Source organism: Xenopus tropicalis, chromosome 7, assembly GCF_000004195.4.
Source record: "Xenopus tropicalis strain Nigerian chromosome 7, UCB_Xtro_10.0, whole genome shotgun sequence".
Taxonomy (NCBI): domain Eukaryota; kingdom Metazoa; phylum Chordata; class Amphibia; order Anura; family Pipidae; genus Xenopus; species Xenopus tropicalis.
In genome coordinates, this window is record NC_030683.2 from 132957944 (window position 1) to 132983000 (window position 25057).

A 25057-nucleotide genomic window follows, 5' to 3' on the forward strand; every position below is an offset into this window, starting at 1 on the left:
GTTCTGTTAGATCCAGTGAGACAGACTGCGGTGCTGGTTCTGATACCGTTACACTGGACAGCAGTTTAGGAGCTGGTTCTGATAAAGTTCTGACAGGCAATGAGGAACTGATGAAGTCTAGGATACAGACGTTGGTGCTGGTTCTGGCCCAATACAAACAGAACCTCTAGGCCTGAGCAGCATTAGGGTTACAGCTGTACCAGGTCCGGTCCTGTCTCTGGCAGTCATCAGAACTACAACTCCCAGAAGCCCCACAGAGAGTGAGCAGCACTCACTAAACCAATAAGATTCCCAGGCCTGTGATTGGCTGAAGCTGAGCTTGTGACCAACCAATAAACTGCCCGAGGCCCAGGGCGGCGCCGCTCAGATACAGTGATACCCCGAGCCCAGGTTATACCCTTAGCGGTGCAGGAGAGACCCCGCCCCCCCATGAAGCTGTCAACCAATGGGCAGCAATATTTCCAAAACAATTAGACCAAAGTTACAGAGGGGGGGGGTTCTCAATAATTCATTTATTCCTCAACATCAAATAACAATTGTCTTAGTGACTGCAGGGCTGGTACTGGGGGGGCACTTGGCCGGTACTGGGGGGGGCACTTGGCCGGTACTGGGGGGGGCACTTGGCCGGTACTGGGGGGGGCACTTGGCCGGTACTGGGGGGGGCACTTGGCCGGTACTGGGGGGGGCACTTGGCCGGTACTGGGGGGGGCACTTGGCTGGTACTGGGGGGGCACTTGGCTGGTACTGGGGGGGCACTTGGCTGGTACTGGGGGGCACTTGGCTGGTACTGGGGGGGGCACTTGGCTGGTACTGGGGGGGCACTTGGCCGGTACTGGGGGGGGGCACTTGGCCGGTACTGGGGGGGGCACTTGGCCGGTACTGGGGGGGGCACTTGGCTGGTACTGGGGGGGCACTTGGCCGGTACTGGGGGGGGCACTTGGCCGGTACTGGGGGGGGCACTTGGCTGGTACCCCTAATCTGCCCTCCGCAATTACAAATATTAAATTTAATATAAATTATTTACGGTATTTAGATTGTCACTTAGTGAGACACTTTGGTGGAACGCATGGGAAGGAGGGGGCGGAGCATGGGAAGGAGGGGGCGGAGCATGGGAAGGAGGGGGCGGAGCATGGGAAGGAGGGGGCGGAGCATGGGAAGGAGGGAGCGGAGCATGGGAAGGAGGGGGCGGAGCATGGGAAGGAGGGGGCGGAGCATGGGAAGGAGGGGGCGGAGCATGGGAGAAGGAGGCGGAGCGTACAGCCCCAATGTGCCCCATACTGCCCCCACCCCAGCATTAATCCCCCCCCATACTGCCCCCACCCCAGCATTAATCCCCCCCCCATTACTGCCCCCACCCCAGCATTAATCCCCCCCCATACTGCCCCCACCCCAGCATTAATCCCCCCCCATACTGCCCCCACCCCAGCACTAATCCCCCCCCATACTGCCCCCACCCCAGCATTAATCCCCCCCCCATACTGCCCCCACCCCAGCATTAATCCCCCCCCCATACTGCCCCCACCCCAGCATTAATCCCCCCCCATACTGCCCCCACCCCAGCATTAATTCCCCCCCATACTGCCCCCACCCCAGCATTAATCCCCCCCCATACTGCCCCCACCCCAGCATTAATCCCCCCCCCAATCTGTGTCCCACCCATATGGGTTGGTGCAGTGTCCCTATTTAACCCCTGAATAGACTGATATTGTTAGATTTATTCTCTATATCCCTCACCCTAATGAAGTGCTGGGCAGCCAAACAGACAATATGGATACCTGAGAGCCCTACCTGCCCCAGTTACCCCCCCCCCCCCCCCCGCAGTGCCGGGGCAAGTAATATACAGGTATATCTGGAGGGGTGAGTGGGGCAGAGAGCCTTATATCAGGGCACCATGGGAATGGGTCAGGGGCAAATCGCTGAGGGGCTATACCCGCGCCAGTCCCACCCACTCACCCACACTATCCCAGTACCAAGTTGGCACTGAGACCTCCTTCTCTCTGATTGGCTGTGGCCAATGGGCCCCAGGATGGTTCTGTCAGTGAAACCAATGGGCCCCTAGATGGTTCTATCAGTGAAACCAATGGGCCCCAGGATGGTTCTGTCAGTGAAACCAATGGGCCCCAGGATGGTTCTGTCAGTGAAACCAATGGGCCCCAGGATGGTTCTGTCAGTGAAACCAATGGGCCCCAGGATGGTTCTGTCAGTGAAACCAATGGGCCCCAGGATGGTTCTGTCAGTGAAACCAATGGGCCCCAGGATGGTTCTATCAGTGAAACCAATGGGCCCCAGGATGGTTCTGTCAGTGAAACCAATGGGCCCCAGGATGGTTCTGTCAGTGAAACCAATGGGCCCCAGGATGGTTCTGTCAGTGAAACCAATGGGCCCCAGGATGGTTCTGTCAGTGAAACCAATGGGCCCCAGGATGGTTCTGTCAGTGAAACCAATGGGCCCCAGGATGGTTCTGTCAGTGAAACCAATGGGCCCCAGGATGGTTCTGTCAGTGAAACCAATGGGCCCCAGGATGGTTCTGTCAGTGAAACCAATGGGCCCCAGGATGGTTCTGTCAGTGAAACCAATGGGCCCCTAGATGGTTCTGTCAGTGAAACCAATGGGCCCCAGGATGGTTCTGTCAGTGAAACCAATGGGCCCCAAGATGGTTCTGTCAGTGAAACCAATGGGCCCCAAGATGGTTTGTCTGAACATGGCCCCAGGATGTTCTGTCAGGGAACCAATGGGCCCCAGGATGGTTCTGTCAGTGAAACCAATGGGCCCCTAGATGGTTCTGTCAGTGAAACCAATGGGCCCCCAGGATGGTTCTGTCAGTGAAACCAATGGGCCCCAGGATGGTTCTGTCAGTGAAACCAATGGGCCCCTAGATGGTTCTGTCAGTGAAACCAATGGGCCCCTAGGATGGTTCTGTCAGTGAAACCAATGGGCCCCAGGATGGTTCTGTCAGTGAAACCAATGGGCCCCAGGATGGTTCTGTCAGTGGAAACCAATGGGCCCCTAGATGGTTCTGTCAGTGAAACCAATGGGCCCTAGATGCGTTCTGTCAGTGAAACCAATGGGCCCCAGGATGTTCTGTCAGTGAAACCAATGGGCCCCTAGGATGGTTCTGTCAGTGAAACCAATGGGCCCCAGGATGGTTCTGTCAGTGAAACCAATGGGCCCCAGGATGGTTCTGTCAGTGAAACCCAATGGGGCCCCAGGATGGTTCTGTCAGTGAAACCAATGGGCCCCAGGATGGTTCTGTCAGTGAAACCAATGGGCCCCAGGATGGTTCTGTCAGTGAAACCAATGGGCCCTAGATGGTTCTGTCAGTGAAACCAATGGGCCCCAGGATGGTTCTGTCAGTGAAACCAATGGGCCCCTAGATGGTTTCTGTCAGTGAAACCAATGGGCCCCTAGGAATGGTTCTGTCAGTGAAACCAATGGGCCCCAGGATGGTTCTGTCAGTGAAACCAATGGGCCCCTAGATGGTTCTGTCAGTGAAACCAATGGGCCCCAGGATGGTTCTGTCAGTGAAACCAATGGGCCCCAGGATGGTTCTGTCAGTGAAACCAATGGGCCCCTAGATGGTTCTGTCAGTGAAACCAATGGGCCCCAGGATGGTTCTGTCAGTGAAACCAATGGGCCCCAGATGTTCTGTCAGTGAAACCAATGGGCCCCTAGATGTTCTGTCAGTGAAAACCAATGGGCCCCGGATGTTCTGTCAGTGAAACAATGGGCCCTATGGTCTGTCAGTGAAACCAATGGGCCCCAGGATGGTTCTGTCAGTGAAACCAATGGGCCCCAGGATGGTTCTGTCAGTGAAACCAATGGGCCCCAGGATGGTTCTGTCAGTGAAACCAATGGGCCCCAGGATGGTTCTGTCAGTGAAACCAATGGGCCCCAGGATGGTTCTGTCAGTGAAACCAATGGGCCCCAGGATGGTTCTGTCAGTGAAACCAATGGGCCCCAGGATGGTTCTGTCAGTGAAACCAATGGGCCCCAGGATGGTTCTGTCAGTGAAACCAATGGGCCCCAAGATGGTTCTGTCAGTGAAACCAATGACAGGAAGTGATACAGCTGTGTTCTCCCTCAGAGATCAGCTGACAGGAAGTGATGCAGCTGGGTGCTCCCTCAGAGACCCCCTGACAGGAAGTGATACAGCTGTGTTCTCCCTCAGAGATCAGCTGACAGGAAGTAATGCAGCTGTGTGCTCCCTCAGAGATCTGCTGACAGGAAGTAATACAGCTGTGTGCTCCCTCAGAGATCAGCTGACAGGAAGTAATACAGCTGTGTGCTCCCTCAGAGATCAGCTGACAGGAAGTAATACAGCTGTGTGCTCCCTCAGAGATCCCCTGACAGGAAGTGATACAGCTGTGTGCTCCCTCAGAGATCAGCTGACAGGAAGTGATACAGCTGTGTGCTCCCTCAGAGACCCCCTGACAGGAAGTGACACAGCTTTGTGCTCCCTCAGAGATCACCTAACAGGAAGTAATACAGCTGTGTGCTCCCTCAGAGATCACCTGACAGGAAGTAATACAGCTGTGTGCTCCCTCAGAGATCACCTGACAGGAAGTGATACAGCTGTGTGCTCCCTCAGAGATCACCTGACAGGAAGTGATGCAGCTGGGTGCTCCCTCAGAGACCCCCTGACAGGAAGTGATACAGCTGTGTGCTCCCTCAGAGATCCCCTGGCAGGAAGTGATACAGCTGTGTGCTCCCTCAGAGATCAGCTGACAGGAAATGATACAGCTGTGTGCTCCCTCAGAGATCACCTGACAGGAAGTGATACAGCTGTGTGCTCCCTCAGAGATCCCCTGGCAGGAAGTGATACAGCTGTGTGCTCCCTCAGAGATCAGCTGACAGGAAATGATACGGCTGTGCGCTCCCTCAGAGATTACCTGACAGGAAATGATACGGCTGTGTGCCACCCTCAGAGATCAGCTGACAGGAAGTGATACAGCTGTGTGCTCCCTCAGAGATCAGCTGACAGGAAGTGATGCAGCTGGGTGCTCCCTCAGAGATCCCCTGACAGGAAGTGATACAGCTGTGTGCTCCCTCAGAGATCAGCTGACAGGAAGTAATACAGCTGTGCGCTCCCTCAGAGATTACCTGACAGGAAATGATACGGCTGTGTGCTCCCTCAGAGATCAGCTGACAGGAAGTGATACAGCTGTGTGCTCCCTCAGAGATCAGCTGACAGGAAGTAATACAGCTGTGCGCTCCCTCAGCGATCACCTGACAGGAAGTGATGCAGCTGTGTGGGGGTTCAACCTACGGTTCTCTGGTTTTGACTGAAGATTCTCACTGGGGCACAGCCAATGAGAGGCACTGCTGTAGTACATCTTTCTGACTGTGCCACAAGGCTGTGATTGGTCAGTACCTTCATTTCCTCTTGGCCAATCAAAGCTGTGCAAGGGCTGTTTGGCACAAAGAGTTTGCATTTTTTTTATAGAACTGCTGAAGGGGCCCTTGTGGGGTTCATGCCCCCTACTGTATCTGCCCTCTGCCGGAAGGAATGCCCTACTGGGGAATGGCATGTATTTATGCACAGGGGGAAGGGCTGGGAATCCAAGATGGCAGCTCTCTGCCTATAGGGCAGGGCACAATGCTGGGTGCCAGGGATAGGGGAATGAGAGCAGAATTAGGGGATATTGGAGATGCCCCTCCCTCACCTGTCAGTGCGCCCACCCTGTGGTACCAGTAGTGCCACCCTGCCAGCTCTGTGTATGGCCGGTCTGATGAGCCCCAAGATGGCTGCCTGTACGTTACACACACTGAATGGCCAATGGTCGGATCAGTGGGGCAGGGGCACCTGGCACAATCTTTGCCCCGGAATCTTGATGCTAAGCCATACGTGTATAACCCGACGGCCCAACAGCCAGATCTGTAGCCAAACCTCTCAACTAGCAGCCCAGCCCCTGCCCTGGGGCTCATTCACAGCCAGGGCAATGCCACGTGTGGTGGTTTCTCCGCTGGGGCCAAAAACATCTGCCAGGTCTTGTGTGGGCAGGAGGGGCATTAGTCTGCCAGTGCCCACATGGCGCAGAAAACAGGTGAAGGGGCATTATCAGGCCAATAATCCCTCCTGTGTGAGCCCTGACAGGGGGTACGTTCGTGGCACAGCAGTCCTGTGCCCAGAAACCCAGACTGGCAGTCTGCAACCCACATTTATACCCACTTGGCCCATCTACCCCACCCCCAAGGGCCCAAAACCAAGACCAGCAGTCTGCCACCCGCATTTACAGTATACCCACTTGGCCCACCGGGGGGCAATGCCAGTAGCAGGTACAATTAGGCTCCCCTGGCAGGCATTAGGGCTCCTGCTGGTGGATTGGCTGCTGTGGGGCTGGAGGGCCCCAAGTCAGGCAGCAGGAGGGCTTACTGCCCCATATATATACCCCTGGGCTGCCTGGCTGGGTAACCATTTTCCCTCTCAAAAATGTAAAAACTTGCCCTGGGGTATAGTGGGATGTAAGTTGCCCCCCTCATACTGGGGCAGGAGGTGTATGGGTTAAACTCCTGGACTTTAGGGTTGGGAAACAAAATATGGGATTTACTAATTAATTTGGATTTTAACGATAAGCCCCAAATAAACTCGGCGGCCCCCCGTTTCTGTGTCTTCAGTGTGCCCCCTTCTGCCCGTGCCAATGCTCAGGCAACATGGGGCGGATTGGTGTTGGCATTATCCTAGAAATGCTCATACATGTAGCCCCTCGGCCCCCCCAGACTGAGTTGGCACCTATAGGGTGCCCTTTGGGTGGCAGGATTGGTGCATTTCTCTCCATAATCCCTAATTCTGCCCAACTGGGCCCAGAACCCGGTGCCCATATTGTGCCAATATACCTGCCACTTATTCCTCTGTGGGCTCCTCAGCTGATCCCTGCCGGCCAATCCTACTGCTTGTGGGCACACACTGTCCAATGATGAGCCAGCCTGTGGGCGACCAATCAGCAGCCGGCGCTAGTGGCAGGAAAGAGAGAGAAATGAATGGCGAGGGGGCAGCGATGTAGAAATATTGCATTTACAGGTTTATTTTCACAACAGATACAAATAGCAATTTTTAAACTTTTTCCCCCCCATTTTGTTTATACATAACGCAAACGGATACTCGAGCCCCCGCGTTGTCGTTTCGCCCCGCTCCGCGCCCCGAGATAGCGAGCTGCTAAATACAGTATGTGCCTTGTATCTCGTGGGCTAATATGGGGGGGCTACTGGCTTATTTACATGGGATCAACATGCCAAGGGGCGGGGGCGCCCAGTCTCTGCGCCACCCCAACAACAACACGTGAGGGGCAGAAATGAACAGGAAGGGGCGACTGGGGGGGGGGGAAGGGGCAGGAGAGTTAAGGCTTAGAAGTGTAGAAAAATAAGTGTTAGCGTTCGGCGCTACGTCATTTTGTCCGTTCTGTGCCAGCGGGGTGGGGGGGTTCTGTACAGAGGGGGCAGTGCCCTAGGAAATGACTGCAGGGCCAATCAGAAATAAGTGCCACAATAAGCCAACCGCTAGGCGAGAAATGGCACCAAGGGCAGTGCCAGCGGCCAATCCATGGCAGCGTTACTGCCCCGGGAAACAAACACTGCTGGGGGGGGGGGGGGCAGCAACACAATAATACAAATGGACTTGGGCGATATAACATTGGCAGTTTGCATGGGTGCCCACTCCGGGGGGGGGGGCACAAACTGAAGCATTCGGATCAGTTGCCCGGGGCTCCGTATACAAGCTGAGGTGCACTTCCCCTTTAACCTCTGGCTTCCATGTAGGCCGAGCCCTGATAAAGTGCAGCAGAGGTGCCGGCGCGGCGGGAGTTAATAATTGCTATCAACTGATTGTCTATTTTATAGAAGAGCGACGCCTCCCTCGGGCTGTAGCGCCCCCTGTGGGGACAAGCAAGGGATGCTGGGATTGCTTCCCATGATTCCTGTCACTTGCAGTACCGCCTCTGCCCAGGGCTGCGAGGGGGGCGACACTGTTCCGTCAGGGATCAGCCCCACAACAATGAAATCAATGCCAGTGGGGGGGTATAAGTGGCCACTGGGCTCGGGGGCAGCTGAAGCGCAAGTTTGGGTACAAGTGCTAATGTCGGGCAACTGCCACATTACATACCATACATGGGGGGCATCATGGGTAAACTTGGCACGAGAGAGGGGGGTACAATGTGGCCAATTTGCCTCTTTCTGCCCAATCACACGGGCTGTTACTGATAGCCTATGGCACCTCTGGGTGTACCAGCTAATTGCATGAAGGGCAGAATCTATAGATGAGCCCGGGGGGAGCAGGCAGTAAGGGGTAACTGGGCATTAAGTGACCCTCACCCAGGCAGCAAAGCCCCGCTCTTATCTCAACCCCCCCCCCCCCGGGCAGCAGTGCCAGCAGCTAAAGGGTAAACTGACCCACCCAACGTGCCTAGTGAGACTATTGCTTCATTCCCGTGGGGGGGGGACCTACCCCAGTCTGCAGGTACAGATTACACATCACTCTCACTGTATATTGGGAATTCCTGCCGTAAAGTAAGGCGGAACTGCTGTGTCTATGAGCAAAATGCTGCAAGGCATTGTGGGTGAGTGGCCCTTTATAAGGGAGACTTTCCATGGAAATCCCCATGATGCCCGCTGATTGGGCTCAGTATTGGGACACCCAGTGTATTATGGGTAATAATTGGCTCCATAACCAAGCGGCTGGCCTGTCTCATTACATATTAGCTGGTATAATTGTCACATTAAAGGGATACTGTCACGGGAAATATGGGGGGGTTTTCAAATAAAGATATTTTTCTATTAAATTTTGAAATTTCCCATGGGGCTAAGCCATATCCTTCACTTCCCAGGGTGCCACAGCCATGTGACCTGTGCACTCAACAGTAGGAAATCCAAGTCCGGCTTGGGACTCCTCCAGTTACATGGGAGTAGGAGAAACAATAGGTTAGCTGAAAGCAGTTCTAATGTGTAGCGCTGGCTGAAAGCTCAGACTCAGTCACACTTTACTGCTGCGCTGCAAGTTGGAGTGATATCCCCCCCCCCTCACCCCCAGCAGCCGATCAGCAGAACAATGGAAAGGGAGCAAGATAGCAGCTCCCAGGCTCCACCTAATGGTAGATATGAGAATAGCACTTAATAGTAAAACCCCCAAGTCCTGCTCCTGACTCCCCCAGTTACACTGAGCAGGAGAAACAATCACTTATCTGACAGCAGTTCCATTGGGCAGTGCTGGCGCCTACACACCAATATTACAGCTACAAATACATTTATTGGGTCAAGAATAAAAGGTTAAATGGCAGAGGGAATTAGTTGCTATTAAGAAATAAAAAGAACCCCATGAATATCATGACAGTATCCCTTTAAGATGTGGGTGCAACATATAGATATATATACCATGTGTGCCAGTGACAGGGAGATTGTGGGGCACGAGCCATTCCTGCCCCCTCCCAGAACACCCCCCTTTCCTGGCGCAAACAACCCGCCAAAGTCGCCACATTTTCTCTGTAAAAACAGTCAGGTACAGGCGCCACCTACACGAGGGGCCCCAAGTGGGCAGTGGGGCTCTCAGTAGAAATAATTTATCAAAATCTCCTACGTTTCAAAAATAGAGAAGCTCTACTTGCTAATAACTGCCTCCGGGGGCAATGCCGCAATTTCACACAGTATGGGGTGGGGGGGATTATGGGAGAAGCTGGCAGTGAGCGGAAAAACCATGAGTGCTGCTGACTAACCTGACTGAGCGCGCGATAGGCCAGGGAAACACAAGCACTTGGCCGGGTTGCTCGGCTCACAACTGGGCACCGGCGGCACCACCGGCTTCCTATAATGGCCTATAAACACGGTAGCCACGCCCACACAAGGATCACTACCCCCCAACCGCACGTGTGTGCAAATATCTACTGTTGCTTTAAGTGCTAATTGCGCTAATGAGACGATGTGGCCGATCACATGAAGAGCCTCACTTTCATTTGGTCACGTTCCTAGCGGTGCCCCCAGCGTTGGAGGCGGAACTCGTTAATACTAATAAAGGTAGACGCTAATTGGGGGGGGGGGCAGTAACCAGACGCCCATTGCTTTGCCCTTTCGGCGGAGGAAGAACTAGAGCGAGACTGTCGGCGGGCACCCCGCAGAACCCCGGCCCAAGTCCGTTCCCCCTCTCAGTTTATGAGTTTGCTCCTTGAATCTCCCCGATTAGCAGCACCAAATTCTTGGCCAATAAATAGGATTTTTTTTTGTTTTTTTTTTTAATTGTTTTCTTGTATGTAAAAAAATGGGAGGATAAAAAAATGTCAGGGGGGAAAAAATAAACCGATATAAAAGGTGAAAGATTCAAAGTGCTCAGCTGGGGGGTTTGGCACCACCTAAATGGGTCGGCCAAACAGTTACAGACGGACCCACTCCAGGAGGCAGGGACCCTCTCATACAGGCTGCGCCTCATACGTCAGCCAGAAGTTTCTGACGTCCAATCAAAAGCTTACGTGTTCCACAAGGGACCAAAATGAAATGCTTGTAATTCCAATGGCAGAGAGACCCTCAGAAGAACATCCGGGGGGGCTGCAATGTGAAGAGATGGGACAAATACCATAGAATCTGAAAGCTCTCAAGGAACCAATCCGGTTGCTGAAACACTGCGCAGCGCTGTCCAACGTGTGCCCAAGAGATCAGATTCCAGGGGAACTGACAGTCCAGCTGCTCTTGGTTTCCCAAGCCGCCCTCTCCTCGCCTGGGTGCTCCCGGCAGGGCAATATGGAGTATGAAGGGGGCTGGAAGAGGGAGCGAATGGCTGCTGCGCCCTACGTTGGTTTCAATGTTCTTTTTAGATGAGCGAAATCCGCACTGGGATCCCCGGAGACTCGTTCCTCTGCGGGGAATGGTGGTTAACGAGGTGCTCGACTACTGTATGCTTGGACATGTGCTTCATCAGGTAGGTCTCCTGGGGGGGGGGGGGGAGACACAGGAACAGAGGGAAGTCAGCATTACCCATAATATCAGCAGTCACATGGCCTGGCTCAGCACATACATGAACCCTACAGGCGTGCCACCCATGGGGGGGGAGCTTGAACCCATGAACTTCACAGATCATAGGGCACATTCAAAATGCCCCACACAGTGTAAAAAGTGCAGAATGCAATTGGCTGCCTGCTTCATGGGGAGGACCCCGACTGCCTGTCTGCTTCATGGGGAGGACCCCGACTGCCTGTCTGCTTCATGGGGAGGGCCCCGACTGCCTGTCTGCTTCATGGGGAGGGCCCCGACTGCCTGTCTGCTTCATGGGGAGGGCCCCGACTGCCTGTCTGCTTCATGGGGAGGACCCCGACTGCCTGTCTGCTTCATGGGGAGGACCCCGACTGCCTGTCTGCTTCATGGGGAGGGCCCCGACTGCCTGTCTGCTTCATGGGGAGGGCCCCGACTGCCTGTCTGCTTCATGGGGAGGGCCCCGACTGCCTGCCTGCTTCATGGGGAGGACCCCGACTGCCTGTCTGCTTCATGGGGAGGACCCCGACTGCCTGTCTGCTTCATGGGGAGGGCCCCGACTGCCTGTCTGCTTCATGGGGAGGACCCCGACTGCCTGTCTGCTTCATGGGGAGGGCCCCAACTGGCCACTTACTAAAATGGGACGGCCCCAACTGGAAGCCTGCTAAAAGGGAAGGGCCCTGACTAGCCACTTAGTAAAAGGGGAGGGCCCTGACAAGCCACTTAATAAAAGGGGAGGGCCCTGACTAGCCACTTAGTAAAAGGGGAGGGCCCTGACAAGCCACTTAATAAAAGGGGAGGGCCCTGACTAGCCACTTAGTAAAAGGGGAGGGCCCTGACAAGCCACTTAATAAAAGGGGAGGGCCCTGACTAGCCACTTAGTAAAAGGGGAGGGCCCTGACAAGCCACTTAATAAAAGGGGAGGGCCCTGACTAGCCACTTAGTAAAAGGGGAGGGCCCTGACAAGCCACTTAATAAAAGGGGAGGGCCCTGACTAGCCACTTAGTAAAAGGGGAGGGCCCTGACAAGCCACTTAATAAAAGGGGAGGGCCCTGACTAGCCACTTAGTAAAAGGGGAGGGCCCTGACAAGCCACTTAATAAAAGGGGAGTGCCCCAACTGGCAGCCTGCTAAAAGGGGAGGGCCCTGACTAACCACTTACTAAAAGGGTAGGGCCCAAACTGGCAGCCTGCTAAAATGGGAGGGCCCTGACTAGCCACTTACTAAAAGGGTAGGGCCCAAACTGGCAGCCTGCTAAAATGGGAGGGCCCTGACTAGCCACTTACTAAAAGGGGAGGGCCCCAACTGGCAGCCTGCTAAAATTGGAGGGCCCTGACTAACCACTTACTAAAAGGGGAGGGCCCCAACTGGCAGCCTGCTAAAAGGGGAGGACCCTGACTAGCCACTTACTAAAAGGGGAGGGCCCTGACTAGCCACTTACTAAAAGGGGAGGGCCCCAACTGGCAGCCTGCTAAATTGGTAGGACCCTGACTAGCCACTTACTAAAAGGGTAGGGCCCTGACTAGCCACTTACTAAAAGGGGAGGGCCCTGACTAGCCACTTACTAAAAGGGTAGGGCCCTAACTAGCCACTTACTAAAAGCAGAGGGCCCTGACTAGCCACTCACTAAAAGGGAAGGCCCCGAATGGAAGCCTGCTAAAAGGGGAGGGCCCTGACTTTAACAGGGGGAAAATGAACCAAAAAATAGCTTTGGGGTAAATGCCCAACATTGCACACGTATGCCTTACTCCTTTATTACCCCCCCCCCCAGCTATAGGGGAAGGGAGCCCCATACTCACAGACGTGTATGCCCTCCCACACATGCTGCAGCAGTAGGCCTTGGCGTGCTTGATTGCATGGGCCGAGAGGTGGATCTGCAGGGAGGCGGAGTCGGTGTAGGCTCGGTAGCAGTTGGGGCATTTGTAGGGTTTGTCCTTGTTGTGCTGTCGCTGGTGAGACTGAGCAGAGAGAACACAAAACAGTTCAAAGCCCAAAAGCAAATCACAGGCCTCTCAACTGCGTGAAAATCAAAGGCCAAATTGTCCTGATTTCAGTTTTTCCTCTGAAACATATTAAAAAGGCATAATTAGCAAATAACTGGAATTAAAGGAATCCCCCTTGCACTCATCTTTAATCAAGAGGATATATGGAAAATATTCCCTCGTGCAAGGAGCCCAGAGCATTCCTTCTCTGTATATTTGTATTTATACATATGGGTAGGGGGTGCCATAGTGTTTCCCTTAGACAGTACAGTATGGGGGTACAGCTTATTGTGTGCCCAGAACATTCCTTCTCTGTATATTTGTATTTATACATATGGGTAGGGGGTGCCATAGTGTTTCCCTTAGACAGTACAGTATGGGGGTACAGCTTATTGTGTGCCCAGAACATTCCTTCTCTGTATATTTGTATTTATACATATGGGTAGGGGGTGCCATAGTGTTTCCCTTAGACAGTACAGTATGGGGGTACAGCTTATTGTGTGCCCAGAACATTCCTTCTCTGTATATTTGTATTTATACATATGGGTAGGAGGTGCCATAGTGTTTCCCTTAGACAGTACAGTATGGGGGTACAGCTTATTGTGTGCCCAGAACATTCCTTCTCTGTATATTTGTATTTATACATATGGGTAGGGGGTGCCATAGTGTTTCCCTTAGACAGTACAGTATGGGGGTACAGCTTATTGTGTGCCCAGAACATTCCCTCTCTGTATATTTGTATTTATACATATGGGTAGGGGGTGCCATAGTGTTTCCCTTAGACAGTACAGTATGGGGGTACAGCTTATTGTGTGCCCAGAACATTCCTTCTCTGTATATTTGTATTTATACATATGGGTAGGGGGTGCCATAGTGTTTCCCTTAGACAGTACAGTATGGGGGTACAGCTTATTGTGTGCCCAGAACATTCCTTCTCTGTATATTTGTATTTATACATATGGGTAGGGGGTGCCATAGCGTTCCCTTAGACAGTACAGTATGGGGGTACAGCTTATTGTGTGCCCAGAACATTCCTTCTCTGTATATTTGTATTTATACACATGGGTAGGGGGTGCCATAGTGTTTCCATTAGACAGTACAGTATGGGGGTACAGCTTATTGTGTGCCCAGAACATTCCCTCTCTGTATATTTGTATTTATACATATGGGAGGGGGTGCCATAGTGTTTCCCTTAGACAGTACAGTATGGGGGTACAGCTTATTGTGTGCCCAGAACATTCCCTCTCTGTATATTTGTATTTATACATATGGGAGGGGGTGCCATAGTGTTTCCCTTAGACAGTACAGTATGGGGGTACAGCTTATTGTGTGCCCAGAACATTCCCTCTCTGTATATTTGTATTTATACATATGGGTAGGAGGTGCCATAGTGTTTCCCTTAGACAGTACAGTATGGGGGTACAGCTTATTGTGTGCCCAGAACATTCCTTCTCTGTATATTTGTATTTATACATATGGGTAGGGGGTGCCATAGCGTTCCCTTAGACAGTACAGTATGGGGGTACAGCTTATTGTGTGCCCAGAACATTCCTTCTCTGTATATTTGTATTTATACATATGGGTAGGAGGTGCCATAGTGTTACCCAACTCCCAGGCTGGCAGTAGAACTGTGTTGGCGTTGCTGGGTTTCCTCATAGGATGAGACTGACCTGCAGGTTGGAGAGTTGAGTGAAAGCCTTCTCACAGCCAGGCTGCGGGCACTTGTATGGTCGGTCACCGGTGTGGATCCTTTAAGGTAAAGCAGAGAGAAACTGCATTTTAAAAATTCATTTTGACACTTCATTTTCTTCCTGCTCCTGGGCAATTCTATTTACCAGGCTGGGCAGGACCGGGTTTACTTACCTGCTGGGAGGTTCCTGCCTGACCATGGGAAAGAGAGCAGCCCAGGAGCAGGAAGTACAGAGAATCAGAGCTCTGTACCTGGGTAAGTACTGGGGGGAGATTGGATTCACTTACCCAGGGGGAGGTTCCTGCCTGACCATGGGAAAGAGAGCAGCCCAGGAGCAGGAAGTACAGAGAATCAGAGCTCTGTACCTGGGTAAGTACTGGGGGGAGATTGGATTTACTTACCGGGGGGGAGGTCCTGCCTGACCATTGGAAAGAGAGCAGCCCAGGAGCAGGAACTACAGAGAATCAGAGCTCTGTACCTGGGTAAGTACTGGGGGGAGATTGGATTCACTTACCCAGGGGGAGGTTCCTGCCTGACCATGGGAAAGAGAGCAGCCCAGGAGCAGGAAGTACAGAGAATCAGAGCTCTGTACCTGGGTAAGTACTGGGGGGAGATTGGATTCACTTACCCAGGGGGAGGTTCCTGCCTGACCATGGGAAAGAGAGCAGCCCAGGAGCAGGAAGTACAGAGAATCAGAGCTCTGTACCTGGGTAAGTACTGGGGGGAGATTGGATTCACTTACCCAGGGGGAGGTCCTGCCTGACCATTGGAAAGAGAGCAGCCCAGGAGCAGGAACTACAGAGAATCAGAGCTCTGTACCTGTGTAAGTACTGGGGGGAGATTGGATTCACTTACCCAGGGGGGAGGTTCCTGCCTGACCATGGGAAAGAGAGCAGCCCAGGAGCAGGAAGTACAGAGAATCAGAGCTCTGTACCTGGGTAAGTACTGGGGGGAGATTGGATTCACTTACCCAGGGGGAGGTTCCTGCCTGACCATGGGAAAGAGAGCAGCCCAGGAGCAGGAAGTACAGAGAATCAGAGCTCTGTACCTGGGTAAGTACTGGGGGGAGATTGGATTCACTTACCGGGAGGGGGGGTCCTGCCTGACCATGCCCTATCCTATTCAGTGCACCCACCCCAACCTCCTCAGTGTTCCCTGACCTTCTATGCCAACATGTTCCACTTGGGGCAGTGCCCCCCATACCTGGTGTGCTGCTGGAGATGAGAGAGTTGGCGGAAGGATTTCTCACAGTAGGAGCAGTGATAAGGCTTGACGCCGAGGTGGATGCGCAGATGCTGAGCTAGGTAGGAAGCATTGGCAAAGGATTTGGAGCAATGCGGGCACTTGTGGGGTTTGGCCTCCGTATGGGATTTCGAATGGATCTGCATTTCTGATTTGGTAAAGAAGGTCAAAGGGCAGACTTTGCACCTACATATAAAGGAAAGGAAAATCAGTTGTATTAAGAACTTTAACCAAAAGCCCCATATTATTTATTGCTGGGAACCCCTTATCCAGAAAGCTCTGAAATACACAGTTTCCAAAGTTAAAGAGCCAGACATAACTAATACTAGTACTACAGGAGGCAGGTTAGAGTAAGAGCGTGGCACTTATACTGTGTCCCATCTGACTAGGTTACTAGAGCCAGACATAACTAATACTAGTACTACAGGAGGCAGGTTAGAGTAAGAGTGTAGCCCATCTGACTAGGTTACTAGAGCCAGACATAACTAATACTAGTACTACAGGAGGCAGGTTAGAGTAAGAGCATGGCACTTACACTATGTCCCATCTGACTAGGTTACTAGAGCCAGACATAACTAATACTAGTACTACAGGAGGCAGGTTAGAGTAAGAGCGTGGCACTTATACTGTGTCCCATCTGACTAGGTTACTAGAGCCAGACATAACTAATACTAGTACTACAGGAGGCAGGTTAGAGTAAGAGCGTGGCACTTATACTGTGTCCCATCTGACTAGGTTACTAGAGCCAGACATAACTAATACTAGTACTACAGGAGGCAGGTTAGAGTAAGAGCGTGGTATTTATACTGAGTCCCTTCTGACTAGGTTACTAGAGCCAGATATAATTAATACTAGTACTACAGGAGTCAGGTTAGAGTAAGAGCGTGGCACTTACACTGTGTCCCATCTGACTAGGTTACTAGAGCCAGACATAACTAATACTAGTATTACAGGAGGCAGGTTAGAGTAAGAGCGTGGCACTTACACTATGTCCCATCTGACTAGGTTACTAGAGCCAGACATAACTAATACTAGTACTACAGGAGGCAGGTTAGAGTAAGAGCGTGGCATTACACTGTGTCCCATCTGACTAGGTTACTAGAGCCAGACATAACTAATACTAGTACTACAGGAGGCAGGTTAGAGTAAGAGCGTGGCACTTACACTGTGTCCCATCTGACTAGGTTACTAGAGCCAGACATAACTAATACTAGTACTACAGGAGGCAGGTTAGAGTAAGAGCGTGGCACTTACAGTGTCCCATCTGACTAGGTTACTAGAGCCAGACATAACTAACATAACTAATACTAGTACTACAGGAGGCAGGTTAGAGTAAGAGCGTGGCACTTACAGTGTCCCATCTGACTAGGTTACTAGAGCCAGACATAACTAATACTAGTACTACAGGAGGCAGGTTAGAGTAAGAGCGTGGCACTTATACTGTGTCCCATCTGACTAGGTTACTAGAGCCAGACATAACTAATACTAGTACTACAGGAGGCAGGTTAGAGTAAGAGCGTGGCACTTATACTGTGTCCCATCTGACTAGGTTACTAGAGCCAGACATAACTAATACTAGTACTACAGGAGGCAGGTTAGAGTAAGAGCGTGGTATTTATACTGAGTCCCTTCTGACTAGGTTACTAGAGCCAGATATAATTAATACTAGTACTACAGGAGTCAGGTTAGAGTAAGAGCGTGGCACTTACACTGTGTCCCATCTGACTAGGTTACTAGAGCCAGACATAACTAATACTAGTATTACAGGAGGCAGGTTAGAGTAAGAGCGTGGCACTTACACTATGTCCCATCTGACTAGGTTACTAGAGCCAGACATAACTAATACTAGTACTACAGGAGGCAGGTTAGAGTAAGAGCGTGGCATTACACTGTGTCCCATCTGACTAGGTTACTAGAGCCAGACATAACTAATACTAGTACTACAGGAGGCAGGTTAGAGTAAGAGCGTGGCACTTACACTGTGTCCCATCTGACTAGGTTACTAGAGCCAGACATAACTAATACTAGTACTACAGGAGGCAGGTTAGAGTAAGAGCGTGGCACTTACAGTGTCCCATCTGACTAGGTTACTAGAGCCAGACATAACTAACATAACTAATACTAGTACTACAGGAGGCAGGTTAGAGTAAGAGCGTGGCACTTACAGTGTCCCATCTGACTAGGTTACTAGAGCCAGACATAACTAATACTAGTACTACAGGAGGCAGGTTAGAGTAAGAGCGTGGCACTTATACTGTGTCCCATCTGACTAGGTTACTAGAGCCAGACATAACTAATACTAGTACTACAGGAGGCAGGTTAGAGTAAGAGCGTGGCACTTATACTGTGTCCCATCTGACTAGGTTACTAGAGCCAGACATAACTAATACTAGTACTACAGGAGGCAGGTTAGAGTAAGAGCGTGGCATTTATACTGAGTCCCATCTGACTAGGTTACTAGAGCCAGACATAACTAATACTAGTACTACAGGAGTCAGGTTAGAGTAAGAGCGTGGCACTTACACTGTGTCCCATCTGACTAGGTTACTAGAGCCAGACATAACTAATACTAGTACTACAGGAGGCACGTTAGAGTAAGAGCATGGCACTTACACTGTGTCCCATCTGACTAGGTTACTAGAGCCAGACATAACTAATACTAGTACTACAGGAGGCAGGTTAGAGTAAGAGCGTGGCATTTATACTGAGTCTCATCTGACTAGGTTACTAGAGCCAGACATAACTAATACTAGTACTACAGGAGTCAGGTTAGAGTAAGAGCATGGCACTTACACTGTGTCCCATCTGACTAGGTTACTAGAGCCAGACATAACTAATACTAGTACTACAGGAGGCACGTTAGAGTAAGAGCATGGCACTTACACTGTGTCCCATCTGACTAGGTTACTAGAGCCAGACATAACTAATACTAGTACTACAGGAGGCAGGTTAGAGTAAGAGCGTGGCATTTATACTGAGTCCCATCTGACTAGGTTACTAGAGCCAGACATAACTAATACTAGTACTACAGGAGGCAGGTTAGAGTAAGAGCGTGGCATTACACTGTGTCCCATCTGACTAGGTTACTAGAGCCAGACATAACTAATACTAGTACTACAGGAGGCAGGTTAGAGTAAGAGCGTGGCCCATCTGACTAGGTTACTAGGGCCAGACATAACTAATACTAGTACTACAGGAGGCAGGTTAGAGTAAGAGCGTGGCCCATCTGACTAGGTTACTAGGGCCAGACATAACTAATACTAGTACTACAGGAGGCAGGTTAGAGTAAGAGTGTGGCCCATCTGACTAGGTTACTAGGGCCAGACATAACTAATACTAGTACTACAGGAGGCAGGTTAGAGTAAGAGTGTGGCCCATCTGACTAGGTTAGTTAGTTCCCAGAATAAGGCACCCCCCGTGCCACACACCCCCAGTTCTTACCGTTGCTATAGAACCCCTCCCGCTCCTGCCCCTTTTAGTACATTTCCCCCCTCAAACCTGTAAGTTTTTCCTTCTTTCCCAATATCTCCGGAGGCCAGGATGGGGTATGGGACGACAAGAACCGGGGGCCCCGGCGGGTTCTCTGCTTTGATTTTCTTGCGCCCCCTCTCAGGCTTTGTGGGTCCCAAGAGGCTGTGTCCCTGGATGGTCTTAAGGGAGTCCAGAGTGGGGGCACTTGTGATCCCTGAGATGAGCGTGGGGGACGTAGCGATGAGCCGGGTCTGGCTGCTGGAGGTGGGAGTGGAGGGGGTAATGCTGCTGGTGCCCGTGCCGGACTCGGAAGTGCTGACAATACTGCGGGAGGATGACAGGCCCAGGCCTGGGATTGTAAGGAGAGAACAGTCAGCGGAGATGGGCCAGAATTCCCACATAGAGCAATAAAGGGGAAACAAGAGCTATAAATTAAATATCATATAACACTGACTAATTACACCCCCCTAACCTTACCCTGAGCCCCAACTGCCCCGGGCCAAGAGACCTTCCCCTGCACAAAATGGCCGACCCTGATTAGTATTCTGAGAGCGACGGCTGGCAGGGAAATACCCGCTTCCCGCCCCAATGCCCACGTATACAGTACCAGTGATAGTGCTGGTAGCGGGCCGCGCATGCAGCGCCACGTCCGGCTGAGGAACCGCTTGAGGGTGCAGCCCCGGGATTTGCTGGAGCTTCTGCAGGGACATGACAGACTGGCTGGTCTCGGCGGGCGACGGGGGGATCAGCAGAGGCTGCTGGGAAGGGACGGAAGTGGGCGGCAAATGAGGAGGTCGGATCTTCTCGGCCATCAGTTGTTCCTTGATCTTATTGATTAGCACCAGGTTATCCAGCTGCACAGGGAGGAACAGTGAGTGGCAGTGGCAGTCCAGTGAGGAGGCAATGAGTCCAACATGGCCGACAGGACCCCCCCTCCAGATTCTCAGTGGCTCCTGGGCTGCTCTCATTTGTTATAGTTTCTGATCTATTTCCCTTCTTCTGCCTCTTTGCAGCTTTCAATGGGGGTCACTGACCCCGGCAGCCAAACCCTATTGCTCTGTGAGGCTCCAGTTTTATTGTTATTGGTACTTTTTATTCCTTATCTTTCTATTCAGCCCCTCCCCTATTCATATTCCAGTCTCTCATCCAAACCACTCCCTAGTTGCTAAGGTAATTTGGACCCTAGCAACCAGATAGCTGCTGAAACTCCAAACTGCAGAGCTGCTGAACAAAGTGAAATAACGGAAAAACTACATATAAAAAAATGAAGACCAATTGCAAATTGTCTCAGAATATTACTCTCTACATCCTACTAAAACTTCATATAAAAGACAAAAGATAAATCTTGCCTTACATTTAATCTACTTTCAGTTTAAAGGGGTCACTGACCCTAACAACCAGGGGGCATTTTTAAGATGTAATTCCCCTTTGAGTTACCTTTTAGTATGATGTAGAGAGTAATATTTGCAATTGGTCTTCATTTTGTTGTAGTTTTTCAGTTATTTCACTTTTTGCTCAGCAGCTCTACAGTTTGGAGTTTTATGGTTGCTAATGTCCAAATTTCCTTAGCAACCAGGGAGTGGTTTGATTGAGAGGCTGGTAAATGAATAGGGGAGGGGCTGAATAGAGAGATACAGAAGTAACAATAACAATAAAACTGGAGCCTCACAGAGCAATAGGGTTTGGCTGCCGGGGTCAGTGACCCCCATTGGAAAGCTGCTAAATAGAAGAGGAAAAGCAGAGTGCCTAGATACAAATAAACCCAATGAAATATAGGAAAAATAATATCAACATGCGCTTAAGAGTAAGCAGAGAGCATAGGGATTCCCAGGCCAGAGAGAGGCAGGGTGGGGGGGTTGCTGCTTGGGGGGGTAAGTAGCTACAGTATTGCCCTAGGGTAACACACACAGACACGTATCATCAAGTTTAGAGTCAGGGTTCAGTTCCTGCTTGCTTACCTGGCTGGGCATGGTCGGAGGTGGAGGCCAAAAATATGGATTGTTAAAGCGAGGTTCCGCCATCCTGCAGGGAGAGCAATAGGGTTAGTGGGTCCAAACATACAGTGCCACCTATTGGTAACGGGTAGTAACAGCACATAAACCGACCCACACTATAGCCTGTGTTCCATACAGCGCTATTACACTCAGTCTGTGCTGCCACTTATATATTCATTGCTTCTGAGTCTCTGTACTTCCTGCTCCTGGGCTGCTCTCTTTCCCATGGTCCGACAGGAACCTCAGATCTCTGTACCTGGGTAATCAGAGCTCTGTACCTGGGTAAGTACTGGGGGGAGATTGGATTCACTTACCCAGGGGGAGGTTCCTGTCTGACCATGGGAAAGAGAGCAGCCCAGGAGCAGGAAGTACAGAGAATCAGAGCTCTGTACCTGGGTAAGTACTGGGGGGAGATTGGATTCACTTACCCAGGGGGAGGTTCCTGCCTGACCATGGGAAAGAGAGCAGCCCAGAAGCAGGAAGTACAGAGAATCAGAGCTCTGTACCTGGGTAAGTACTGGGGGGAGATTGGATTCACTTACCCAGGGGGGGTTCCTGCCTGACCATGGGAAAGAGAGCAGCCCAGGAGCAGGAAGTACAGAGAATCAGAGCTCTGTACCTGGGTAAGTACTGGGGGGAGATTGGATTCACTTACCCAGGGGGGGGGTTCCTGCCTGACCATGGGAAAGAGAGCAGCCACGGAGCAGGAAGTACAGAGAATCAGAGCTCTGTACAAGCACTGCTCTGCAGATATCCCGTATATATATATGTGGTGCACGTCCTTCATGAGTGCACGTCCTTCATGAGTTCCGACTCCCATGATAAAATAGAATTTTTGCAAAATGTATATATATATACACACACACACACACACACTGCTCTGCAGATATCCTGTATATATATATATATATATATATATATATATATATATATATATATATATATATATATATATATATATATATATATATATATATATATATATATATATATATATATATATATATATATATATATATATATACAGTGGTGTGAAAAACTATTTGCCCCCTTCCTGGTTTCTTATTCTTTTGCATGTTTGTCACACAAAATGTTTCTGCTCATCAAAAACCGTTAACTATTAGTCAAAGATAACATAATTGAACACAAAATGCAGTTTTTAAATGAAGGTTTACGTTATTAAAGTGATACTGACAAGAAAAAAACGACTTTTCAAATTATGAATCTACATAAAAAGTTACCTATAGGTCATGTTGATCTTTTTCCACTGTTAGAGCTAGTTTTGTAAGTAATTGTTGCCTTAAACCTGACTGTTTTGCCAACCTGACTGTCCCTGCTCAATCTGTCAGTTATAGCTTTTAATGCTAACGGACTACTGCTGCACAAATATGGCCGCCCCCTCATAGAAGAAAATGAGGGATCAGATAAGGAATGGAAAAGCATCAGGAAATACTTTTATGGCAAAATTATAAAGCTCATGCAAAGACAATGTTATGATAGATGTAAAAAAAGGTTTCATTTCTGGTGTCAGTATCTCTTTAAGGGAGAAAAAAAACTCCAAATCTACATGGCCCTGTGTGAAAAAGTGATTGCCCCCCTTGTTAAAAAATAACTTAACTGTGGTTTATCCCACCTGAGTTCAATTTGTGTAGTCACCCGCAGGCCTGATTACTGCCACACCTGTTTCAATCAAGAAATCACTTAAATAGGAGCTACCTGACACAGAGAAGTAGCCCAAAAGCCCCTCAAAAGCTACACATCATGCCAAGATCCAAAGAAATTCAGGAACAAATGAGAACAAAAGTAATTGAGATCTATCAGTCTGGTAAAGGTTATAAAGCCATTTCTAAAGCTTTGGGACTCCAGCGAACCACAGTGAGAGCCATTATCCACAAATGGCAAAAACATGGAACAGTGGGGAACCTTCCCAGGAGTGGCCGGCCGACCAAAATTACCCCAAGAGCGCAGAGACAACTCATCCGAGAGGCCACAAAAGACCCCAGGACAACATCTAAAGAACTGCAGGCCTCACTTGCCTCAATTAAGGTCAGTGTTCACGACTCCACCATAAGAAAGAGACTGGGCAAAAACGGCCTGCATGGCAGATTTCCAAGGCGCAAACCACTTTTAAGCAAAAAGAACATTATGGCTCGTCTCAATTTTGCTAAAAAACATCTCAATGATTGCCAAGACTTTTGGGAAAATACCTTGTGGACCGACGAGACAAAAGTTTTCTTTACTTTTTGGAAGGTGCGTGTCCCGTTACATCTGGCGTAAAAGTAACACAGCATTTCAGAAAAAGAACATCATACCAACAGTAAAATATGGTGGTGGTAGTGTGATGGTCTGGGGTTGTTTTGCTGCTTCAGGACCTGGAAGGCTTGCTGTGATAGATGGAACCATGAATTCTACTGTCTACCAAAAAATCCTGAAGGAGAATGTCCGGCCATCTGTTCGTCAACTCAAGCTGAAGCGATCTTGGGTGCTGCAGCAGGACAATGACCCAAAACCCACCAGCAAATCCACCTCTGAATGGCTGAAGAAAAACAAAATGAAGACTTTGGAGTGGCCTAGTCAAAGTCCTGACCTGAATCCTATTGAGATGTTGTGGCATGACCTTAAAAAGGCGGTTCATGCTAGAAAACCCTCAAATAAAGCTGAATTACAACAATTCTGCAAAGATGAGTGGGCCAAAATTCCTCCAGAGCGCTGTAAAAGACTCGTTGCAAGTTATCGCAAACGCTTGATTGCAGTTATTGCTGCTAAGGGTGGCCCAACCAGTTATTAGGTTCAGGGGGCAATTACTTTTTCACACAGGGCCATGTAGGTTTGGATTTTTTTTCTCCCTAAATAATAAAAACCCTCATTTAAAAACTGCATTTTGTGTTTACTTGTGTTATCTTTGACTAATAGTTACATGTGTTTGATGATCAGAAACATTTTGTGTGACAAACATGCAAAAGAATAAGAAATCAGGAAGGGGGCAAATAGTTTTTCACACCACTGTATATACACAAACACACACACACACACACACACACTGCTCTGCAGATATCCTGTATATATATATACACACACACACACACACACACACACTGCTCTGCAGATATCCCGTATATATATATATACACACACACACACACACACTGCTCTGCAGATATCCCGTATATATATATATACACACACACACACACACACTGCTCTGCAGATATCCTGTATATATATACAGTGGTGTGAAAAACTATTTGCCCCCTTCCTGATTTCTTATTCTTTTGCATGTTTGTCACACAAAATGTTTCTGATCATCAAACACATTTAACTATTAGTCAAAGATAACACAAGTAAACACAAAATGCAGTTTTTAAATGAGGGTTTTTATTATTTAGGGAGAAAAAAAATCCAAACCTACATGGCCCTGTGTGAAAAAGTAATTGCCCCCTGAACCTAATAACTGGTTGGGCCACCCTTAGCAGCAATAACTGCAATCAAGCGTTTGCGATAACTTGCAACGAGTCTTTTACAGCGCTCTGGAGGAATTTTGGCCCACTCATCTTTGCAGAATTGTTGTAATTCAGCTTTATTTGAGGGTTTTCTAGCATGAACCGCCTTTTTAAGGTCATGCCACAACATCTCAATAGGATTCAGGTCAGGACTGTGACTAGGCCACTCCAAAGTCTTCATTTTGTTTTTCTTCAGCCATTCAGAGGTGGATTTGCTGGTGGGTTTTGGGTCATTGTC

General features: G+C 50.0%; 1 protein-coding gene across 3 annotated transcripts in view; it reads right to left on the bottom strand.

The window, feature by feature from the left end:
• Positions 1–10202: 10202 nt before the first annotated feature.
• znf362 (zinc finger protein 362) overlaps positions 10203–25057 on the bottom strand; it is a 31559-nt gene continuing 16704 nt past the window's right edge. For 2 of the 3 annotated variants that reach the window (XM_031905173.1, XM_031905174.1), the window contains 7 exons: positions 21284–21347; positions 19933–20179; positions 19353–19674; positions 15816–16040; positions 14593–14671; positions 12740–12898; positions 10204–10900 (listed from right to left, as the gene is read on the bottom strand). In XM_031905173.1, coding sequence (XP_031761033.1) covers positions 10784–10900; positions 12740–12898; positions 14593–14671; positions 15816–16040; positions 19353–19674; positions 19933–20179; positions 21284–21346 — 1212 coding nt within the window. In that variant the 5' untranslated portion in view covers position 21347 and the 3' untranslated portion in view covers positions 10204–10783. 3 annotated transcript variants of the gene reach the window in all.